At 37.8% G+C, this 22,094-nt stretch overlaps 1 protein-coding gene and 1 long non-coding RNA gene across 3 annotated transcripts; one reads left to right on the forward strand and one right to left on the reverse strand.

Moving 5' to 3' along the window:
• Nucleotides 1-828: 828 nt before the first annotated feature.
• On the reverse strand, nucleotides 829-14,720 carry LOC108359556 (uncharacterized). The gene is made up of 3 exons (XR_001846942.1): nucleotides 14,711-14,720; nucleotides 5,981-5,983; nucleotides 829-915 (listed from the first exon to the last, which is right to left on the reverse strand). It is a non-coding gene; the product is annotated as an uncharacterized LOC108359556 (long non-coding RNA).
• Nucleotides 7,820-18,028, forward strand: LOC108359554 (uncharacterized). Of its 2 annotated transcripts, XM_017611470.1 has the most exons (3): nucleotides 7,820-8,567; nucleotides 16,798-17,430; nucleotides 17,501-17,611. In XM_017611470.1, the coding sequence occupies exons 1-3, from the start codon at nucleotides 8,414-8,416 to the stop codon at nucleotides 17,515-17,517; spliced, it is 804 nt and encodes a 267-aa protein (XP_017466959.1). In that variant the 5' UTR covers nucleotides 7,820-8,413; the 3' UTR covers nucleotides 17,518-17,611. The 2 variants fall into 2 exon arrangements, with proteins under 2 accessions (XP_017466959.1, XP_017466958.1); XM_017611469.1 differs by having other exon boundaries at nucleotides 16,798-18,028.
• Nucleotides 18,029-22,094: the final 4,066 nt, after the last annotated feature.

Consider the following 22,094-nt stretch of genomic DNA (forward strand, 5'->3'; position numbering starts at 1 on the left):
CTGAACACCGTTTGCAGAGAACACCTTTCTGCGTAGGCGGCCTTCGACCGAACTTAAAGCAAACAAATCGGGCGGGACCAACACCGCCTACGTAATGGGCAATATTTTTGCACAGGGGTTCGTGACCGGAAACCCTCATTGATAATAATAGTCCCCTTTCAGACACGTCAATTCTTGCTTTCAAGTCTGCTCGTTCGTTGGTGAAGGAGGTGGGAAGAGAGGGGAAGAGTACAGATACCTCCGTACCGTCAATTCGTTTCAAGTTTTCTTGTTCTCTTTTGATCTTTTCGTTGCTTCCCATTTAAAGATCCGAGGACTTGAATTCAATAAAACTTGACGCGTGTGCAAGCAAAGAGAAAACACAAAAAAGAATGCGATAAAAATTGCTTTCAAGACTTGACGTGTCTGAAAGGGGACATACACGCCCAGAATAAAAGTAGCGGTAAATTTTAATTTTCTTTTGTATTGATTTCCCCTGTATTCCTTTTTAAACATTGCCTTCTTTGTATGTATTGTTTTGTACAATATGGCAACACATGTTATATATCAGTTTGCAACCATGTGTTATTGTAAATATGGGTGCAATTCAATGTAATTTACGAGTCGATAAAAGTTGAATTAAACTGATTTATAAATAAGATAAAATAAAATAAAAGTGTGTAAAGTATTAAGTACAGTGTTATGTGCATTTATATATATGAAAGTATGTGACAAATGCACTTTTTGTTAAGGAAACCAAGTGGAACGACTTAGGAAGTTTTAACAACTAATAACTTATAAACAATGATATTTTTTATATTTTTTAGTTATACCAGTTTTAGAGGATACCTCCCTTAACATCTTGACCAAGTTTCATTTGTTAATTCCACCTGGTTTTCTTAAAACACAAGGTGCGGCTGACTACTAAAGCCCACGCTGTTAATTTAATGACAGAGCTGTAAAATGATTGAATCGGTAGGATCTGCATCAGTGTTGCCACAGACACAGTTTTTCCTACCAAAACTTCCTACCAAAATCAACCAAAACCTACCAAAATTTTATTTAATTTTTTAATATTTTTTTTAATAACAAGGCATCGAGATTTATGCATAAAAATCGTTAAATCGTTATTGAAATAACAGATTTCTAAAATAATAGCTAGAGAAGATATCGCCTAGCAAGGCAATGCCTTCAAAGAATAAACTGTTTTTTCGCTCTCCTGTAAAATTTGAGTGCCGTAAGATAGGCCGTTTTGCAATTGGACGATGGGCGGTTTTGCAAAAACATCGACTATATTATCACAGCGAACGGCAGTGCGCGCGAGTTACGAAAGCAGCCACAGTAGCATGCTGAAATGACTCGCTTATATATACACGAGATTTGGAAGTTTTTACCCAGACGTCCAGTCGACATGTTTGATATATCGTTGGAAAGGTCTTGCGGAGTGTGTCCAGAAAATATATTCCAGCTTCGTAAACGATTGACCGGATTCTTAAAAATTAGGCTAAAGTGTTGCGAAACAAAAAACGTTTTTTTGATTTTGCCGGTTTAAGGGGGCATGTGGAAACACCCAACTTATTTAGTGTTATTCTATAGGCCAAACGATACCTTAAATATTAAGTTCCGGCCACTAGTTGGAAAGATATAGAGGTATATGTGTTTTGGTTCGTGTCTCCACTACGAGATGCTTTGGTATGTATGTGGCGTCTGTACGTACCATCATTTAATTTTTTTCAAACTTTCAGGAATTAAAGTACAAAAAAAAACTAAGAAGGTTTTGTTCCAGGATGTTTTGATTCGTACGCCTTTGTGGGCTGCTGCCTGAAATTCGAAAAAATGCAATTTTTTAAACTACAACTGAGGCCGCACTAGTCAGTCCATGTCATGTGGATATCAGTAGAAGGGTCTTCAAACAAGCTATCTAACGCTATCTTTTGTGTTTATAAAATACTAGCAGACCCGGCGAACTTCGTCCCGCCCAAAATTTTTATATATTTTATTGAAACTTGTTGGTCCAACATTTTCACCAACAATTCACGTTTACGATTTTCATTGGCACATTTGTCTGCTAAGATTACGGTTTGGTGGTCATTTGCCACTTTAAAAAACCTAAGGAAAAAGGAAAGTGTTATATCCGTTCTTGAAATTCTCCAGTTGTGCGGCATTTCATAGCACGATTATTCGCAAAACGAAATAAACTTTTTCCTCTTCACTCCCTGGCGGCAACAATGACCCGGTTCTATAGTGAATGTCCTAGAAGCTTTACAGTATAGTAGGTGGCAATTTCAAAATGGGTGCGAATCATTGTTCTACAGAAATGCAATATACATATACTTATTTTAGACGAAATACCTTAAAAGTTTGAACGCATAATAATATTGGAAAATCACATCCATTGGGCCAATTGCAACGCAGGAGCGTTCGATATACTCAATGGTGCAACAGGTCGATTTAATCTGACCTTCACGGCCCCTTTTCTCACTTGGCTATTTTTAGTAATAGCTCGACTTCAGCACCACTTGGCAGCACGTTTTTGCAATAGTATTGCATACATATTTAAAACATTAGCCAAATCGGATCATAAATAAGATTTTTAGTAATAACAGCGCCAAATGTCGGATTAAATTGTGAAACTAAACTATCCAGAGACCCACTCAAATACACAAAAAGTTTCGTTAAAATCCGTACAACCATTTAGGAGGAGATCACTCACAAACACACCTACAGAAGAATAAAAAAATTCATTCAAAGATAGCTGAAGGTCAGTACGTTTGTAGGCCTCACACCCCTTTTCAAATAGCCCAAATTTTCTCCATGAGTATATGCTTGATTTCAACTATATACATATCTCCATACGAAGTTCCAGTACTGTACCATGAATACTTTCAGAGATATGCAGTATAAAAATTCGATTTATATGGGAGGTGCCATGCCCCCCTTTCCAAGAGATGCCTTCTTTCTTCATGAGTATGCGATTGACTTCGCATATCTCCATACCAAGTTCCAGAACTCTACCATGAACACTTCCAAAATAGGCAGTATGAAAAATTCGGTTTGTATGGAAGATTCCACGCCCCCTTTTCCAATAGTTCCAGTTTTTCTCCAAGAGTATGCGATTTATTTCGTACATCTCCATACAAAACTCTAGAAGATAAGAAGTATGAAAAATTCGGTTTGTATGCGAGATGTCACACCCCTTTTTACAATAGCTAAAATTTTTCTCCAAGGGTATGCGATTGATTTCGTATATCTCCATACCAAGTTCAAGAAGTCTACCATGTACACTTTCAGAGATATGTAGCATGAGAAATTCGGTTTGTATGGGAAGTGCCACGCCCCCTTTACATATAGATTTTTTTTCAGCCTAAAACCATCCTTGGGACACGTGCGGCTGGTGGCAGTTTCGGTTCAGCCGCTCTCGAGCCTTGCGAAAACTAACAAACGGCTTTCTAAATATATATTACTTGAGATATATTATATATTATAATTATATTTTGACAGTATCCGTTGTTTCTGATTGGCGCAAAAAAATCTTGCCTAGTGACGAATTCGCCCCTTGATATGGTCGTTACTTAAAGCTATTTATATTCGAAGTTGCATGAAAATTGGAAAACAGGAATCTATAAGCTTATCCATGTAAAAAGCTACCTACGTACCGAATTTTAAGCAAATCGGACCATAAATACGATTTCTTCGAACAGATCGGTCCCTGGTCCACTTCTCGGACAAAATGGATCATATATGCTAATATATGCTAAAAAGCTACCTGCGCACCGAATTTTAAGCAAATCGGACCGTAATAAGATTTTTTCGAATAGACCGGTCCCTGGTCCACCTACCCGAAAAAAAGTAAAATTTTTTAGCCTAAAACATGGTGGTTACCGAAAGCTATTTGTATACAAAATTTCATGAAAATCGGACTAGTTGAAGTTGATGTATTGCACATATCGTCGTTTAAAGTGCAAAACCGCGTATCAACAAAATGCAAAACCGCGTATCAGCAAAAATGCAAAACCGCGTAATTGAACTTGTAGAAATTATTTTCTAGAGCGTAAAACACTCATATTTCAAAATGGTTCTCTTTTTATAAAGCAATCGCATTTCTGGCTAGTATATTTCAGGATGAATGGATAAGGATTGAGCAAACAGCTTGTGTGAGCAAATCCAATTTTTGGCAGCCAATGTCAGTTACGCGGTTTTGCAGAATTACGATACGTGGTTTTGCAGAATTACGATACGCGGTTTTGTACTTTAAACGACGATATAATTCTTTTACTGGGGTTCATATATCAGAACTATCTCTGAACTAGTGCAAAACGATTGCAGATTGGGACAGTTGAACCTTGCGGTGTAAATATGCAAATCAGGGACGTGAACCGGTTTTGAACCGGAAAACCGATTTTTTCTATTAATTAACTGAACCATTAACCGAACCGAAACTTTCCACAAATGTTTCCATAAAGGTTTAAAGGTTCGTTTCAACCAATTTTCAATAGATATTTAAATGTAGATACCAACTTTTTCCTTGTTGTTAAACATGGTAATACCTACCATGTTTGTTTACCATGTGACAATATCAAATGTAAAGGCAACCCATCTCATTTGACAGACACTTGACCCTTAACCTTGCGCGTTGTTGCACTTGACACTTAAACTTCCGCGTTATTTTTTTTGTTTTTGGAACCATTGAACCGAACCGAAACCCCGGTTCAAAGACCAAAAACGGTTCGAACCGCTGTACCGAACCGACCAAATTTTTCATCCGGTTCACGTCCCTGGTGCAAATGCTCAGTACTCGTACAATACGAAAGTAGCTCAGCAAGAAGACCTCCGCCTCAAGCATCGTTGATCGCGAGTTCAAATCGCGGTGAAGGTGAATTTAAATAGTAGCGTGCAGCTTACAAATTATTATTATTTTTTTAATAAAATATGTAACAAAAATGGAAGGGGTAACAGAAACTAAAAAACGAAAAAAATCTAATCCTAAAAACGTTTTCTTTAAAAAAAAAAACCTGTCCAAAACAGAACCGGTTAAAAACTGGTTGCAAAGTAATGCCCTGGGCGACAATTGCCACCGCCAATGACATCGACGTGCAAAACTGCACAGTTGAAAGCATTGCTTGGGTGTTGAGCTAGAACTAGTACTGTCGGCAAAACGTCTAGTTCTACGCTAGTTCTGAGCTAGTCAGATTTTCTGTAGGGTAACAGTACTTTGATGCAAACACGTGCGGGCCTTTTTTGTATACATACATATGTANAACAGTACTTTGATGCAAACACGTGCGGGCCTTTTTTGTATACATACATACATATGTGTGTATGTATCTACTTGTGGCCATGTCAACTTTGACACCACTTCTTCATTTTTACAAGCGAAAGCTCAAACGAGTGGTCACAAATAATCCAAAAATAAAATGCGAATGACAAAGTAACAGAATGTGGAAATTCTAACAACAAAAACAGGGGCAATTGCAATTGCACATTTGTCACACGATAACGACATTCGCTCTCGCAATGCGTCTGGCACGATTTTGAACAAGTCTGCCGAGGAGCATTCGGCACAATTCGTAAGTAATTTACAATGCATTGCGCAAACTTAAAAAAAAAAGCTTTACGAAAAATCAAGCAATTGCAGTATCATTATAAAAGTTCTAGCTTTCGTGAGGCGCAGATAGATGTCCACTGTCAATGCATTCATCGCATGAAGAGAATTGCAAGTTACTACATACATACTGTTACATATGAATAATGTTGCTTCAATGTCTGACGCTGCTGCTTAACTAGTATCTATGTGATCGTACCGCTGCTGGTACTGCAGCGACAACCGAATGCAATTAGCACGATTGCTCTTGTAACATATAAGTACATACATACATACTTACATATGTATTTATAAACACTTTTATCTGCATACCTACACGCATATGTAGGTACATTAAATTAGCACATACAGCATTTAGTTTTGGCATAAGCTAATACTATGTAGTGGACACCATCCCACCCCCTTCGAAACACATCTGTTCTTCACACCTTTGTTTTATTTTCACTCACTGACCTCACCCCCCGTCCATGGCGATAAACTTTTTCCCTTTGCCCTTGTGCTTTTACGCCCGCTTTACCCGCTTTCAGCAAATGCAACTCGCAGTAATACGATTGCTGATGACGTCACATTCTGCATTCACTAAATCTTTGGCGGAGAAGGTGGCACCAGCGGGGTGGCAAAACACAATTGGTTCGCAACTTTTGCTGCGCAGCGCAAGTGTTTGCTTGCACGTAGAAACACCTACCTTCAACTGCATATGGGCAACAGCAGTGACGCTTGCAGCGCACAATGGGACAAGATGTTGCTTATGCGAGTTAAGTTAATAAAAAAAAAATGGGAGTCCGAAAAAAATAGATTGTGATTTGGTGCTACCATTGCATACTCAGTTGGTTTACTTACGGCAGTGGCAGAGTATCTTAATAACTCTTAAAGATTTTTGATAGATTTTTGTAAGAACGTTTACTTACTATTATTTAACCTTTAACTTTATTTTTTATATACAATTTTTAAACTTGTTTACGATATCTCCGGGAAGCCCTCTAAAATATGTGGTTTAGACCATATCTCTCGAATCATTTTAAGGGCCGGTAGCTTAAAGCCTGGTTGACGCTAATCATCAGTTAACATCGTTGTCGAAGTTTTCGACTATATGCATATACCACGGTGTCGGTAACGTCGTTAACAATGTTTAACCGGGGATTAGTGTCAACCAGGCTTTAAGCAACCGGCCCTAAATGAAAAACAAACAAAAAGATTTAGTTAGTGCCAATAATTAAGTTTTGGCCTTACGTAAACCCTTTGAAACAGATAATGCTTTACAGAAAAATTAATCTTGGATGACATGATGAAAATACATTTGAAAAGCTTGTGTGGAAATTTGAAACAAAACGATTGAGCTGTTCTTGTTTATTGGCTTTGAATCCACTGTTGTTAGAAAAACGTTGTGTTGTTTTGAAGAAGAAGGGCAAGAAGCAAAAATATGGTGCGAAATAGTGACATAAATCTAGGTAGAAATGTACCTACTTTTAAATTTGAACGTATTTTCGGTATAAGCACATTATTTTAGGTACGTTTGGAACGTAGCCAAATAACTTACCGGCACTTTTTCTCTTTTTTTTCAAAGAATTACAACGCGTTATCCAGTGTGAAAATTCCAATAGCCTCCCTCCTTTGTAAAGTGGCATAAACATTGGTTAAAAAGTAGGTTTGGCTTCAACTGCTCGGACAGTCCGCGGCCCGCGGAAGGCGCCACCTTTGTTTCGCTTCATCGTAAGTTCTGACTTACATATATGTATATATATATATATATGTAGGGATGGTTTTATGAAAAGCCTTTTCAAGGCAGAATATAATTTTCTATTATAGGCCGATAGACGGCTGCTATTACAAAATGAGCACTTGGCTTAGGCTGTGGAAGCCATATGGAAAATTTTAATTATGTAGAGGGAAGTTGAGATTTGCTAAATCTATGCGGAAAACTGTCCAAAATCGTCATATTAGTCAGGACATTACTTACAAAAATGTAAGTTCAGACCAAAACCAGTTTGTTTCCAAACCAAAATATACAAGGTATGACGGAAGTTCTAAAGTACATCATACTCCGACCGCGTCGGAAGTATCAACAATCAAAAGAAAACAAATCGTATCCGAAATATTTTTGGAAATTTAAGTAATTTTTCAGGTTCTTGTGGTATCCTCAAACGGGAAGGACTCACCGAAAAATGATCGAAAATGGCATCACAAAACGAATGAAATACTAGACACAAATGCTTGCAGCGTATTACATTGGCCTTGATAGTTTTTTATTTAGCAGTTACAATTTTTAGTTTAACTTGTGAAGAAACGAGCACACTGTGCTACTGTTTTGGCTCACGGCGCGCGTTCTTCGTGCTGGCTGAAATGTGCCGCCGTTGCCGTTGCTTTTGCTGTTGCCATTTGCCATTGCAGTAGTAGCCGTCGTTGTTGGGGCGCCGCCGTCGTCAATGCAGCTTTTTCAGTTTTCGCTTAACGCTCGTTCAGTCAAGTTGATTTTGCTGCACCGTCGTTCACTATTTAATTCGCGTCGCATACAAAATACAAAAACATATACACACATACACACATTCACATATATACACATATCGACTCACTCAAAATACATATACGCCGCGTCGCATCACACTCTGCGCCTAAACCGCGAACGAGGGCAGCCGTCTGAGTGGCTTCAATTTATTGTATATTATATAGCGCGGTGGTGGTAATACGATAACAGGTGCGACAGACACAGCATTACGATTGCTAGCAGCCACTGTGCATTTGGCGGACGGTGTCATCATCATCAAACGTCGTCAACACTCTCGTCGTCAGTCTGGTCGTCAGCGACGCGCAACTGCTGCGCCGCCCGCTGTCCGCATGGCGCGCAAGGATGATCCTGTCTTGAATGTGCGCTTTGTGCAATTGGTCGAAAACCATCCGTGCCTTTGGAACTCGACGCTACCAGCTTACAGCAAGAAGGACGAAACCCAGAAGGCCTGGCAGGAGGTCGCCAATGAGACGAAAGACACTGGTATGTAAGCGAAAAGCATTGTTTGCCTGCTGGCTGGCGCCGTCGCAGCTGCTCCCATTTCGTCTTTATTGCTAATAACCATAATTGTTGTTAGTGCTGGCATTGTTGTTGCAACTGTGTGTATGCACTATTGCTATTATAATATTTAGCGTTTACAATTTGCTATTGTTGTCAATGCACAATTTTTCTTACTGTTTCTGGTGTTGTTTTCCCATTTGTGTGTGTTCATGCGGTTGAGCTTTCGCATTTACTAGCACTATGGCAAGCTACCAGCTCACAATAGAGCGCAGCGTAGAATTGCGTGCCGTTCGTTCTTCAAAGTTTTTTGCATTCGCATTCGCAATGCATGTACTACACTGCACTTCAACGCTCGCCAGTCGCTCTCACCCCACACCCTACACCTCGCCAACGCTGCGCTCCCCTCACCCGTCATCGTATGCTCATATGTATATCGTACGTCGTACGCAGCTCTACGATTGTCGTTCGCTTGTAGAATATGTTGGTCAGTTGGCACTGGCAGCGCCCTCAATACGCTCAGTTACCATACCCACTGCTGCGCCCCCAACTTCTTACAATGTGGCTTTTCGATAGCGCGAGCTTGTGTAGGTGCCTTCGAGTGGGGCGTCGCACCACGTCGCTTCGTCAGCCGCCAGCCAATCGGTTTGTTTACTTGTTGCCGTGTTTTGCTGCATTTGCATGTGCGACATGGCGCACAAGGATGAGACGAAACGCGACGCAAGGCAGTACGTTAATACATCAGCACGACAACGGCATCGCAGCAAGGCAGCTGCAATTGCAGCAGAAGCTTTGCTTGCTCGCTTGCCTCCTCTATGTACATACCTACATACATAGTATGTATATTGCATTTTCAGTGCTCAGAGCTTTTGTCACACCATACCTTCAACCGCACTCGCATACACTTCAATTATCTTGTGTGGTTTTCACAATCGCTCTCGCTTAGTCTCTCTCGCTGATTGCTGTTGATGCAATTCTATGCCATTTTCAGACACTTTGGGCTCGTATTGCGTTGTTTGCGATTACAATGTTTGTGCATAGAGTTTTATCAATATGTTTTGCTTTATTTTAGTTTTTGTGGCGTTTGCAGCCAGCGCCGCTACGACTTTGTTTGCTCTACGAAATGCGTTTTCCGATATTCGGTGGAGCATTTGCTATTAAAAGTGCGAACTTTAAGTCATCCAAGAACAGAATTGCGCTAAGCANTTAGTTTTTGTGGCGTTTGCAGCCAGCGCCGCTACGACTTTGTTTGCTCTACGAAATGCGTTTTCCGATATTCGGTTTAGTCTAGTTTGAAGTAAGAAAAAGTTCTGAGTACCTATCTCCCTTTTTCGTGCTAAGTGCAAAGTAAGCTCAAAATTAGAAGTGCTTGCACATTCTGAACATGCATATATGTATTCATACATATGGATGAATGTACCCAGCTAGCACATCTGCTAGACAATTTCTGATATCAGACAAGTCGCACAAAAGTTGACTATTTAGANGCTATTAAAAGTGCGAACTTTAAGTCATCCAAGAACAGAATTGCGCTAAGCACTAGTTTGAAGTAAGAAAAAGTTCTGAGTACCTATCTCCCTTTTTCGTGCTAAGTGCAAAGTAAGCTCAAAATTAGAAGTGCTTGCACATTCTGAACATGCATATATGTATTCATACATATGGATGAATGTACCCAGCTAGCACATCTGCTAGACAATTTCTAATATCAGACAAGTCGCACAAAAGTTGACTATTTAGACAAGTCGGCCGCTGTGGTGTAGTGGTAAGCAGTGCGCGCTTTCACTCACCAGCGCCTGGGTTCAAGCCCTGGTCAAAGCAACATCGCAAAAAATTTAAAAAAAGGTTTTTTCTTAACAGCGGTCGTCCCTCGGCAGGCAATGGCAAACCTCCGAGTGTATTTCTGCCATGAAAAACAGCTTCTCATAAAAATACAATCGCCGTTCGGAGTCGGTGTAAAACTGTAGGTCCCTCCGCTTTGTGTGACAATATCAAGGCGCACGCCACAAGATGGAGGAGAAGCTCGGCCAAACACTAACATATGTGTAAGCGCCAATCTATTCTTATTATTATTTAGACAAGTCTTACAGGTTTCGTACAGATTTCTCGGCAAAGTTTCTGGAGAATTTTATTTGTTTCGTTATCCGATTTCGGACAGACAGGTCTTATTATTCTTATTTTCCATTATTTTCTGCTCAGACATCTATAAGATATCCTTCAGAATCGTCGGTAATTAAATCAGAATTTCCCACGACGTGTCGGTTAGACTTCCTGTCAACCTCTCCATATGCTTCTCTGACCGATATCGGCCAGAAATCATAAAGATTTCAGACGTTTTTGCCGCCGAGTCTGACGTATATCTAACAGATATCTGGCAATTTTGCTAGCTGGGTGTATACACATGTACATATGCACATGGATATGTGCTTATTAGACAGGGTCACGGAGAAAAAGTTTGTAATAACCCCAACTGGTTCGAAAGGTTACTTGGAAAGCGTCATAAAATTTTCCGTTCCTGATACGTCCGAAAAACAACCAAAGTCGAGTTTTCCTCATAACTTAGCTTTTATTTATTTGTAAGGCAATTTTGAATTATTATATGCGCCATACGTATAGTATATCGTTAAAAAGATATTGTTAAGTACCTACTACTATATACTTTCATATATAAGATCATATTGCCCTGAGTTACCTTCTTTGTCCAGTTAACTCACAACTTCTACCCATCCAAATTTAATTCTAGTACCGTAAATGTATACTTTATATTAAGTGATGCATTTCTCCGTATTCCTAAAAAGGTGATGTGGGAGCTCATCTTAAAAACTGATCATAAATAAAAAGGGGTAAGAAGAAAATCATTTTTGGCTGGCTTTAGAGCGTGCTAAAGATAGAAGTGTTTACGGCGCATAAATCCTCTCAAAGTAAGCTTTCAAACTAGTGGTCCAATTACAATTTTTTTTTATATAGCGACCGACTCGGTCTAATGTATATACATACATATGTATGTGCCCGTCGGGATATATGTACATAATATTTGGGAGTATTTAGTATAAAGTTTACGAAATTTCCCTGATGATTTAAAGTTCGACATGTGTATCGTATCAAATACAAGTTTTTGGTGTTTCTGTATCCTCTCGAATTGTAAAAGTCCACAACCAAAACACATACAACAATTGCAGTAACCAATACAAATACCTTGTTACGCTTTGGTGCAGGAGTCCAAATGCGTGTTTCTCTTCTGAACTTGCAACAAACCGAGATACCAACAGACCAAACATCGAAATTTCTGTGACTTTCAGAAGTAATCTGGTAGCTCTCTGGTGATATACACAAGGCCAATTTGTTGACCCGTGGAAATGGCAACCAGACTACATCTATCTAAAGCCGCCCACAAGATCGGTATACTACTCACCGGCCAGCTACCTCACCGATTAGTGAGGAGGACCCCGTTACTGTGAAAGGGGAAATTTGGTGGAAAGTTGTCCTTAATCAAACGCTAACTATCAATGGAGTAAGCCGAAATAACGGCGGTAAAAACTCACGGAGTCTTGACTAGATCCTTGGGTGAAGTAGCAAAAAAAGACTAGAAACTAATGGGGGGGGTGGGGTGAAATAACACAAACGGCAATAACGCAAATTTGTGTTATTTCCCAATTGAATGTGAAATAACACAAATTTTTCCTTAGTTCATTTCTCGTTGAGCAATAAGACCAACTTTTAAACTTAACAATTTGAGTAATAAAGCAAAATAGTGCACATATGTAGGTAGTCACCCAGTTACATTTGACAAAAAGTAGTACATGAACAAGTTAAATGGATTTGTAAATATACAATTTTGAAAGTGCCCAGCGTCGCGGCGGCCCGCGTTCGCTCGCCGCCCGCGCCACCCCGCGCCGCGCCGCGTTCGTCGTCGCGCACGCGCTCGCGTCCCGCACTCCCATCCCCTCCATTCGCAATTATGCACTAGTGGCATTATAACCGTTTAGAAAAAAGAAAAATAATGAAATAAAACCAGTTCACTTCTGAAACTGCTTTTCAATGTCTGCATGCATCCCACCCAGAGTGGAATTTACCAGGTGCCACTGCCTTATTTGAAAATTTGCCTATAAAATGTGACTATAAGGCAGCCGAATGTCAGAAAATAAAGCGAGAAAGCAGTTTTATTACTTCATCTGTTTAATGCGACATCGTTCTCTGTAAACATTTTAAGGTTTTCCAGCAATGTTTTTAACATAGTAAAAAGCATGCAGATAAAATTCATACAAAAGCGCTATGTACAATATGCCGAGCAGTTATTGAAGACGATGCTTTCCCTATATTTTGTTAGACTTTTCATAAGTAAAAATATTTTGTGAATATGAATTCATACGAATTATATCACATTTTTTGTTTAATTCAAGGCCTATCAAACAGGTTTAGAGCATTTGAGCAAAAACAACATTTGCCTGTATTTTGTTGTTGCTTCTGGTATCGAAAGTGTCAAAAACTGTTCTGATTTTTTCTTCTACATCAAAGCGTGTCATGTGAAATACAAAAAGATACCAAATTTAAATTGAAAAAATTAAAATTGTTGCAACTTTCTTAGTAAATTGGTTTGCTTCTCGAAGAATTAATCCATCCTGTGCCAGGCCCAGTAATCAGCGGTTGTGCTGCCGAGTTGGGCGAGCGTTCCAAAAGCAGCTATTCATTCGCTGGGTTTGTATGGAAAAAGGTTTAACATGCAAATAGACTTTAACAATTTAGAATTTTTGTGAGAAGAAATTAAAAATGTTTGACATTTTCGAGAACAAATAATTTGAAAAAAAAATATATCAAATCAGCTGCTATACTGATACTACCTGTCCAATGTGCCTTGGTTTAACTGTATTTTTGGAATAAACAAAGTTCTTTTTGCTTCTGTCAGTAAACTGTTTTTTTACAAATAGTATAAATAAGCAATGGGAAATAAAGCAAAACTTGGATTTTGGTATTAGTTCCCATTTAAAAAGGAAATAAAGCAAATTTTGCGTTATTGCCGTTTGTGTTATTTCACCCCCCCGAAACTCATAAATGAAAACAATGAAAAAGAAATAATGCAAGGCCACGCTGGCTAAGATCGTTGAAAGTTTTTCGTAAGACAATTGAAAGCCAGTAGGCAAGATATGTATGTAGTTTGAAAGACTTTGCTTATTCTGGCACGAAGTCAACACACAAACAATCAGAGTCTAAGCGTCTTGGTAAGCACATCACTGTTGACAGTTATAAGTTTGAAAATGTAGACGACGTCGCTTATTTGGGAACCAGCATTAACACCAATAAATATGTCATATAAATATGCGATGACGAATGCCGCAGACGATTTAACGTTGAGCTGTGCGCGCTACCATTCTGCAGCGTCTGAATTCAAGCCCGGTTCAACGCAACATCAAAAAAAAAAGTGTTTGTTTGCGGTCGCCCCTCGGCATGCAATGGAAAACCTCCAAGTGCATTTCTGCCATGAAAAAGCTTCTCATAAAAATACAATCACCGTTCGAAGGAGAAGCTCGGCCAAACACTAACATAGTGTGTAAGCGCCAATCTATTATACTTAAATTACGCGACAGTGTCGCCCTGCCTGTATTACCATTTGATATCAAATGACTTGAAGAGTTACATACTTCCCAATTCTGACGGAGTTGGTAGTATTGATAAACGCCAATTTACTTAGCCGTATTAGTTTCAATGGCATACAAAATTCAGACATCGTGGGATAAAGGCAACTCCGTTTCGTGCTGTCCCCCGGAACTACGTCAAGTAGTTCGTCGGAAGGTGGAATTGAGTTGTTGGCTCTATTCACAGTATCTTGTCTAATATATAACAGCCAGTAAAGTTTTTCTTTTAACCAAACCCAAACGCTCATTTGCTATTAGCTTCGCTTTTATGCTGGTCCTATTAGAGGTTTACGCCGACAGGCTTTGCGGCGGCGACGTGGTCAACTTCAAAAAGAATCAGCGGCGACGCCGGCGCGTCTGGAAACGCCGGCGCTACTGCCCTTAATGTAGATTCCAAAGAGCCATGAGGCTACTAATCTTATTATGTCATCTCGTCAGCATTAGGCATTAAGGTTGATCTACTTTTTCCCAAAAGTTTAACCCATCAACTCGAAACAGAACGGCCCTTTTTGACCCACTGTTTAAAAAAATGGCTTATAGATGGGTTAAATTTCCACTTAAATATTAAGCGCCAAATTTTTATAAGGAGAACCGAATGTAATGAAAAATAATACTAATTGTTACCAAAAAGGAGGAACTTTAACCCTGTGTAGAAAACATTGCGATGCGAAGGAGCAAAACAAGAAAGTCGGAATTTTAATGCTCTCACCCCATAGGATTATTCTATATCAAAAGAAATATACCTCTATTTTACAACGCTTTTATCAACTCGCAATGTTGTGTTCCAGAAACTTTCAATGTTGTGTGTCCGACACCATAAAGCTTTGCTTTGAAAAGTTCCTATAAAAAAGCATAGTGCATAGGGCGACATCTGTAGTGAAGTAGTGCATAGGGCGATAGCTGTAGTGAATAGGGCGAGGTAGATGACATCTAGATGCCGCCCTATGTACTACGTTTGCTACAGCGGAAATAGACGACACGTCATTCTTTAAATAAAATTAATTGGTGCTCGTTTGTATGTACATACATATGTAAATGCATGTGTGTGCACCTTTCTATTAATATCGTTGAATTATTTTAATATCTATTGCAAAATTTTATTCAGACAGGACTAAAAAGTAGAAAATAAATAATATAAAAAAAACTTTTTAATATACAACGCTTTTATAAATGGACTAAAAAGTAGAAAATAATACTTCTCAGTCCCATAGAATTTGTTTTGATAACTTTTGATTTTGAAATTTTAGCAAAAGTCATTATAAACAATCTATGAAATTGAAAATGAAAAACGTGGAGCGCATGCAATACAAAGCATTCGATTTAATTGACAATAGTCAAACTACATAACGTAGACCTAAAATTTCTACAGCGAAAGTAGAACTTTGAAATCGATTTTAAGCGGTCGTTATTCATATACCCACATACATACATTCATATATTACTTTTCATATCAATTCAAGTGTATTACATGCGCCCCACGCTTTTCATTTTCAATTTCATAGATTGTTTATAATGACTTTTGCTAAAATTTCAAAATCAAAAGTTATCAAAACAAATTCTATGGGACTGAGAAGTATTATTTTCTACTTTTTAGTCCATTTATAAAAGCGTTGTATATTAAAAAGTTTTTTTTATATTATTTATTTTATTTTTTTTTTGAAATCAAAATCAAAGCGCTCAAAGTTTTCCATGCATTTTATATGGGGAAAACAAGTTTTCGTAGAAATGGTATGGAATTCTTGAAAATCAATATTTTACGATCAGAAAACTGTGGTTCTCTTCAGGAGACTCCCAATAACAATACCCAATTGTTTATTTCACCATTTTTTAATACCAATTTTTATTTTTTTTTCTTTATTGCATTTTCTGACATTTTCTGAGGGTTTTGGCGGACCTATAAAATATAGTTACTATAAAGGAAGGGTTAAATAAATAATTGGGTAATATTATTGGGAATGGAAAAAAATATTGATTTTCAAGAATTCCATACCATTTCTACGAAAAAAGTTTTTTTTTTCATATAAAATACATGGAAAACTTTGAACGCTTTGAGCGACCTCTAAATATATTTTGATTTCAAAATAAAAAAATAGGGGTCTATTTTTTCGGTATAGAACAATCCTAGGGGGTGAGAGCATAAAAATTCCCACTTTACTTTTTCGCATGCATTTTTGGACCACTCTAATGTACATACATGAATCATAATTGTGGTATATATTTTCCAAACTCCGCTTCGCCCCTTTATCATTCTGGGGGTTTCTCTCTGGGCGATTTAAAATGAAACTCTGGACTGGTGGAGTTTTGTGTTAGGAATGTTATTGTTGCAGTATTTCGATGGTTCTACAGCAGCCAACAGAAATTTTATCACACCCATATTATAAATGTGCTGGATATGCAAACATCTAAGAATTTATGCAACAACTAACATTTGCCTACTCCTCAACAAATACCTTTTGTAAAAAAAACACGTTTGGTTCCAAAATCATCCGATCTTTTGAGTTATCACATACTAGTTATGTATTTACATTTGAAAAACAAGTGTCAATTAAATGAAAACAGTTTCATATGCAATTCTTTTTTACTTGCAGTGCGAAATTGTCGCGAAAGATGGCGCACAATAAGGAGTAGTTTCCTCCGATCGTTGAAGTTGTCACGCACTAGTACTGGTAGAGGCAAGCGTAAATATTACCTATCTAAGTATCTGCAATTCTTGATTCCTTACACAAAGACGCGCCTAAAGAACGGCAGTTCTTCGTCAAGTATAATTGCGCAACGCAAAATGACGCCGCAACCGCCCATGACGCGCATCAATCACATACCATTACCTATAGTCAGCAGTGATGACACCAAAGATTCCAATGCCACAGAGGTGGCAATAGCCGAGGAAGATGTTGTGGTTTCGCTGCATGAAGGAGCTACAACACAGCAGCATCGCATAACTGTGCATCCGCCAATGGCGGCCCCGTGCGCCATACCAGTACCAGTCGTAATTCCGGCACCGACCGCCATCAAAACGGAACAGGGTACAACAACGCCAGAGCATGGACGATGTACAGCAACAGCCGTTCCCAGCATGAATGCTTGTGCCATCGTCGGTGGTGCTACAGGTGGCAGCGGTAATGCGGCAAACAATAGTGCTTTTGCCGCAGCAGCGGATTCGCAACCAACTCCGCGTAGTGCATCTGCCGTCGATCTGACGGAGTTTGCCGAGTGGATTAAAAGTAAAAATGAACATCATCGCCAATGTTTAATGCCCTCCTCACCTGATGCTGATCAATCATTTCTCAACAGCTTGCATCCATTTCTGAAGGAAATGTCCGGGAAACAGAATCGTCGCTTCCGGCAGAAGGTGGTGGCGCTGATTGATGCCATTCTGGATAATGCCGACTGAGGCGTACACGTGCGATGCGTAACGTATAGCAAATGCGGTGGTTAAGGTGGTGTTGATCGTGGTAATGCCGGAAGTGCTGGGAGTACAGAGCCAAGAGCAAGTGATCGTGGACGTGAACGTGAAAGTAGCAGTGGTGAAAACAGGGTAGACCGATGTGAAAGTGAATTGCGATCGCTTTATTTTCACATCGAAGTCTACAATATAAGATTTCAAAAAAAAAAAAAACATTACGCACATGAACACCTTTATACTCTAGCGCCTGAACGCACACTCACACACCTACCTACATACACACAGTTAGACACTAATACATACATTATATACCTGCATGCACACCGAAACATGTGTATTGTGAAATCTGTTGTTTTTATTAGAGAAAAATATTTTTTGTTTCCAGTGGAATTGAAATAAAGGCTTTATTTTTTGTACTCTTTGCATTTTATATTTCTTTACATGAGCTGGTACATACTTTAGCCAAAGAATATCCTTATGTATGTAGAACTTCTACATTATTTACAGGGGTGAGTATTATTTCCCATACAATCTGATGCTCCAGCGATGGGGAATCCTATGTAGAATTGCTCGGTGAATCCGAAATTCGGGTTAATTTGTTTTCTATGGATACATTTTCGAGATATTTGCAGTTTACCGTTATTCAGCTTAAAGCAAAAATTGGTTCCTTTTAATCACGTATATCTTACGAACCAATTTAAAAATCTTAATATAAATGAAAGGCAATGAAATTCTCCATAAACCGTATATACATCACTTTTCGATAGGGCTTATAGTTTCTGACAAATTAATTAATCATTCCAGCTTTTTTTATTTTTTAATGAAAAAATTTAAAAAAATCAAACTTTACAAAAAAAAACTTTTAAAAAAAAATCAAGTTACTGATGAAGGAAATCGGTGGATAAATACGAAATAATGAATGGCCAAATAAAAAGGCGCAAGATTATTTTTATGAAGAGCATGAAAGAATGTTACTCATACGCCGCGTACACCTAAGTAACACGGTTTTCTACTTATATTTCATACAAAAAATCTTTGCGCATTTTCATTTGACCACTCATTATTTCGTATTTATCCATCGATTTTCTTCATCAGTAAAAATTTGGCACAGAACTGTTTTTTTTTTTTTTTTTCTCTTAAAGTTTGATTTTTTTTTTCATTTTTTCATTAAAAAAAAAAAAAAAAATGAATGATTAATTAATTTGTCAAAAACTATAAGCCCTATCGGAAAGTGATGTATGCACGGTTTATGGAAAATTTCATTTGCCGTATTTTATATTAAGATTTTTAAATTGACTCGTAAGATATACGTGATTAAAAGGAACCAATTTTTGCTTTAAGCTGAATAACGGTAAATTGCAAATATCTCGAAAACATATCCATAGAAAAAAAAATTAACCCGAATTTAAAATGCTACCGCTTTGTTTGTACTCGTATGTGCCATATATTAAAATGTATCAGAAAAGCAGAATTTACATATGGAACTAGATGAATATCGTATCAAAATTAGTACCTTTGCAAGCAATAATTATGTGTATCTTGGTATGCCACCGAAATCGATGTTGTATGCATAAGATTTCTACTGGGGCATTGGTGCAACAGATTCTTAACGTACTATAGATACCGCTGCGTGTTTCTTTTCTTCGTAGTGTAAAAACATAACCTAAGAAATAAGTATAAGGATAATCATAATCCGGTGCATATGGTTTGCATTGCATGTTATGGAGCAAATTTTAAATTGACCGTCACTGTAACCATTGCAGCCAAATTCTCGTGTTTAATGATTTAGTTCGTTCGTTAAAGTGAACTAAAATTTTCTGTGGCAACATTCCAATAAAAATGTAAATGTAATTTTAACACATATGGCATATTTATCGTTGTAAGGGCATAAAGAAACAACTGCTCGGAAGCTTTATCAGAAAGACATATTGAATTTTTATTTTTAAATTTTAAGTGCACAATCAGTCTCACAACAATTAATAATAATAATAAATTGGCGCTTACATATATGTTAGTGTTTGGCCGAGCTTCTCCTCCAACTTGTGGCGTGCACCTTGATGTTGTCACACAAAGCTGAGGGACCTACAGTTTTACGCCGACTCCGAACGGCGATTGTATTTTTATGAGAAGCGGTTTTTTCATAGCAGAAATACAGTCGGAGGTTTGCCATTGCCTGCCGAGGGACGACCGCTGTTAAGAAAAAACTTTTTTTCTATATTTTTTGCGATGTTGCTTTGACCAGGGTTTGAACCCAGGCGTTGCGTGTTACATACTTCTACTTGATTGTCAATTTAAAATTTTTCGATATCAAAAGTAGCCGTTTCTTCGTCCAATATCGTTTTGAAAAATTCACGTCTTCCAAATCCCTAAACTGTTTCTCCAGTAACTTAGATAAGCCTTATTTTTTTCATTTGATATTTTATTGCCTATCCCAGCACTTTTGAAAACTGTTTGCCTTTCTTCAATTCAAATATTCAGTGGATTCGTATTTAAAATTTGGAAGGGTTTTAGACAAACATTGACGAGTATTCTTAGATTTTTGAAAGAATATATCGAGCCCTAACCGCCAAAATAACGTAAGCGAAATTTTTTTCAAAATTTTCTTTTTGATGCAGAAATATTCCTAGAGCATTTAGATGCATTTCTGCATCAAAAATAAAATTTTGAAAAAAATGTCGCTTACGTTATTTTGGCGGTTAGGGCTCGATATGCTTCATATTTTGTATTGTCTAAAATAATTACTTAAAATAGTGATGGCGTGCTTTTTTCATAAGCCAAAACATCAAACTGTCCCTGTCGGGAAACGCACTAGTGCCGAACTGGTTCTGTACTAGAGAATTTAGAACCATGACTAGTGCGCGTTAATACTCTTTTGTATGCTACCAACTGGCGAATTTAACATTGCGATGTCCTACGGAGTGTCGATTGCCGCCCGGTGTATCCCTTTATCGATAGTTCCAAACTAGTCCTAAAGTCCATAGTTCCGAACCAGTTGCTTTTGTTGCTCAGATTCCAGCAGGTCTCATGATGTTAAAATGTCAACACAAATGTTTGATTTGTATTACCAAGCTATGAAAAATCATCTGCGAAATGCAGAATGAAAGCGTATTTGAAGGAAAAAGCTGCCAAACACATATGTATATGGGTAAATCTTTTGAGACGGAGACTTTTCAATTAAAAAAATAAAACTTTAATATAGTAGCACAATCTTTTTTCATATATGATCACTTGTCAACCCAATTGAAGTACTTTATACGCGGGTTATAATATTTTTTTAATTGCTAGTCTATTTAAACCATATTTTCAAAACTGTTTTGTATTAGCCCGGTCAAGTTAAATTTCCAGGGGAAGTAGTAGGCAGTAACTCGCATAAAGCTGAAAATTGGTATGAATGTTACGAACGTCATTATAAATGAAATGTGAAAAGGCCCTATCGATCCCAGATCTGTAAAAAAATTATTCAAAGTCAAAGGCCACATAAACTGATGTTTACAATTTTTCAGCTAAACTCTAAGGTCTATCATAAAAATAGGTTAGACAAAAGTGTAGATCATGCAATTATCTCTAAAACCCGTTATGATACTTTTTCCTCCTAAGAATCACCATTTCAGGGATATAACGACTCGATCGACATCCATTTTGTAATAAATCATTTAACTTTTAAAATACCGTGAATTGAAGTAAATTTTTTAACGGGGTGTAGTATAACAAATTTAGTCTGTATGGCAAGTTCCATGGGCCCTTTCCTAAGAAATTACATTTTTTCCATGAGTATAGTATTGTATGGGAGGTGCCACGTCCCTTTGTCTAATCGGGATAAAGGCTACCCTATCTTTTAAGTCGGGCCAAATGACACCGGTATGCAAAATTTCATTAAGATCGGTTGAGTAGTTGAAGCGTGAAAGCGTAACAAACAAACCTTTCGCATTTACATCAGTGAGGATTATCCAGTACTGACCATTAAAATAATTTTTAGAGGTGAGCATTTTTTACGCATACCCAAATACACAAATACAAAATATTAAACCAGGGCATATGAAAATGTTTGCCCTTGATTGCTTGTGCTCAACGAAAAACCAATATTAAGTAAAAAATTACGTGCTGATCACGCGTTTTCTCAAGAAGATTTTTCTGCAATGATAAGTAGCACATTGTCCTTTAACCAAGAATGCTTCTTCTGTAGAATTGAAGAAGTATATTTTATACCCAAAAATGTAAAATAAGCTCCACTCAACGACTCACAGTGGGGTAATTGATGTCGATATTGCGTATTAATTCAAAAAATGAATTTCAAAATACAAAGAAGGGTTTAGTACCAAATGAAAGTAGATGAAATTCTACATCACCATGTGTTTAAATATTTGCCAAAAAAATTTACCGTTTTCTTGCAATATACTCTTAAAATCGTCACATTTTCCTTTGAGTATGCGCAAAATGAATAACGTGACTTAATATTTCAAATTTCCAAGCTATATCTGAGTT

Source organism: Rhagoletis zephyria, unplaced genomic scaffold (genome assembly GCF_001687245.7).
Source record: "Rhagoletis zephyria isolate East Lansing unplaced genomic scaffold, Rhagoletis_zephyria_1.1 Rzeph_scaffold_00409, whole genome shotgun sequence".
Classification (NCBI taxonomy): domain Eukaryota; kingdom Metazoa; phylum Arthropoda; class Insecta; order Diptera; family Tephritidae; genus Rhagoletis; species Rhagoletis zephyria.

Bases quoted from the DNA above. Each gene is read 5' to 3' on its own strand.
- LOC108359554 (XM_017611469.1), top strand. From the start codon at position 8,414: ATGGCGCGCAAGGATGATCCTGTCTTGAATGTGCGCTTTGTGCAATTG. The intron at 8,568-16,797 runs GTATGTAAGCGA...TTTTACTTGCAG, and splicing joins CAATGAGACGAAAGACACTG to TGCGAAATTGTCGCGAAAGA.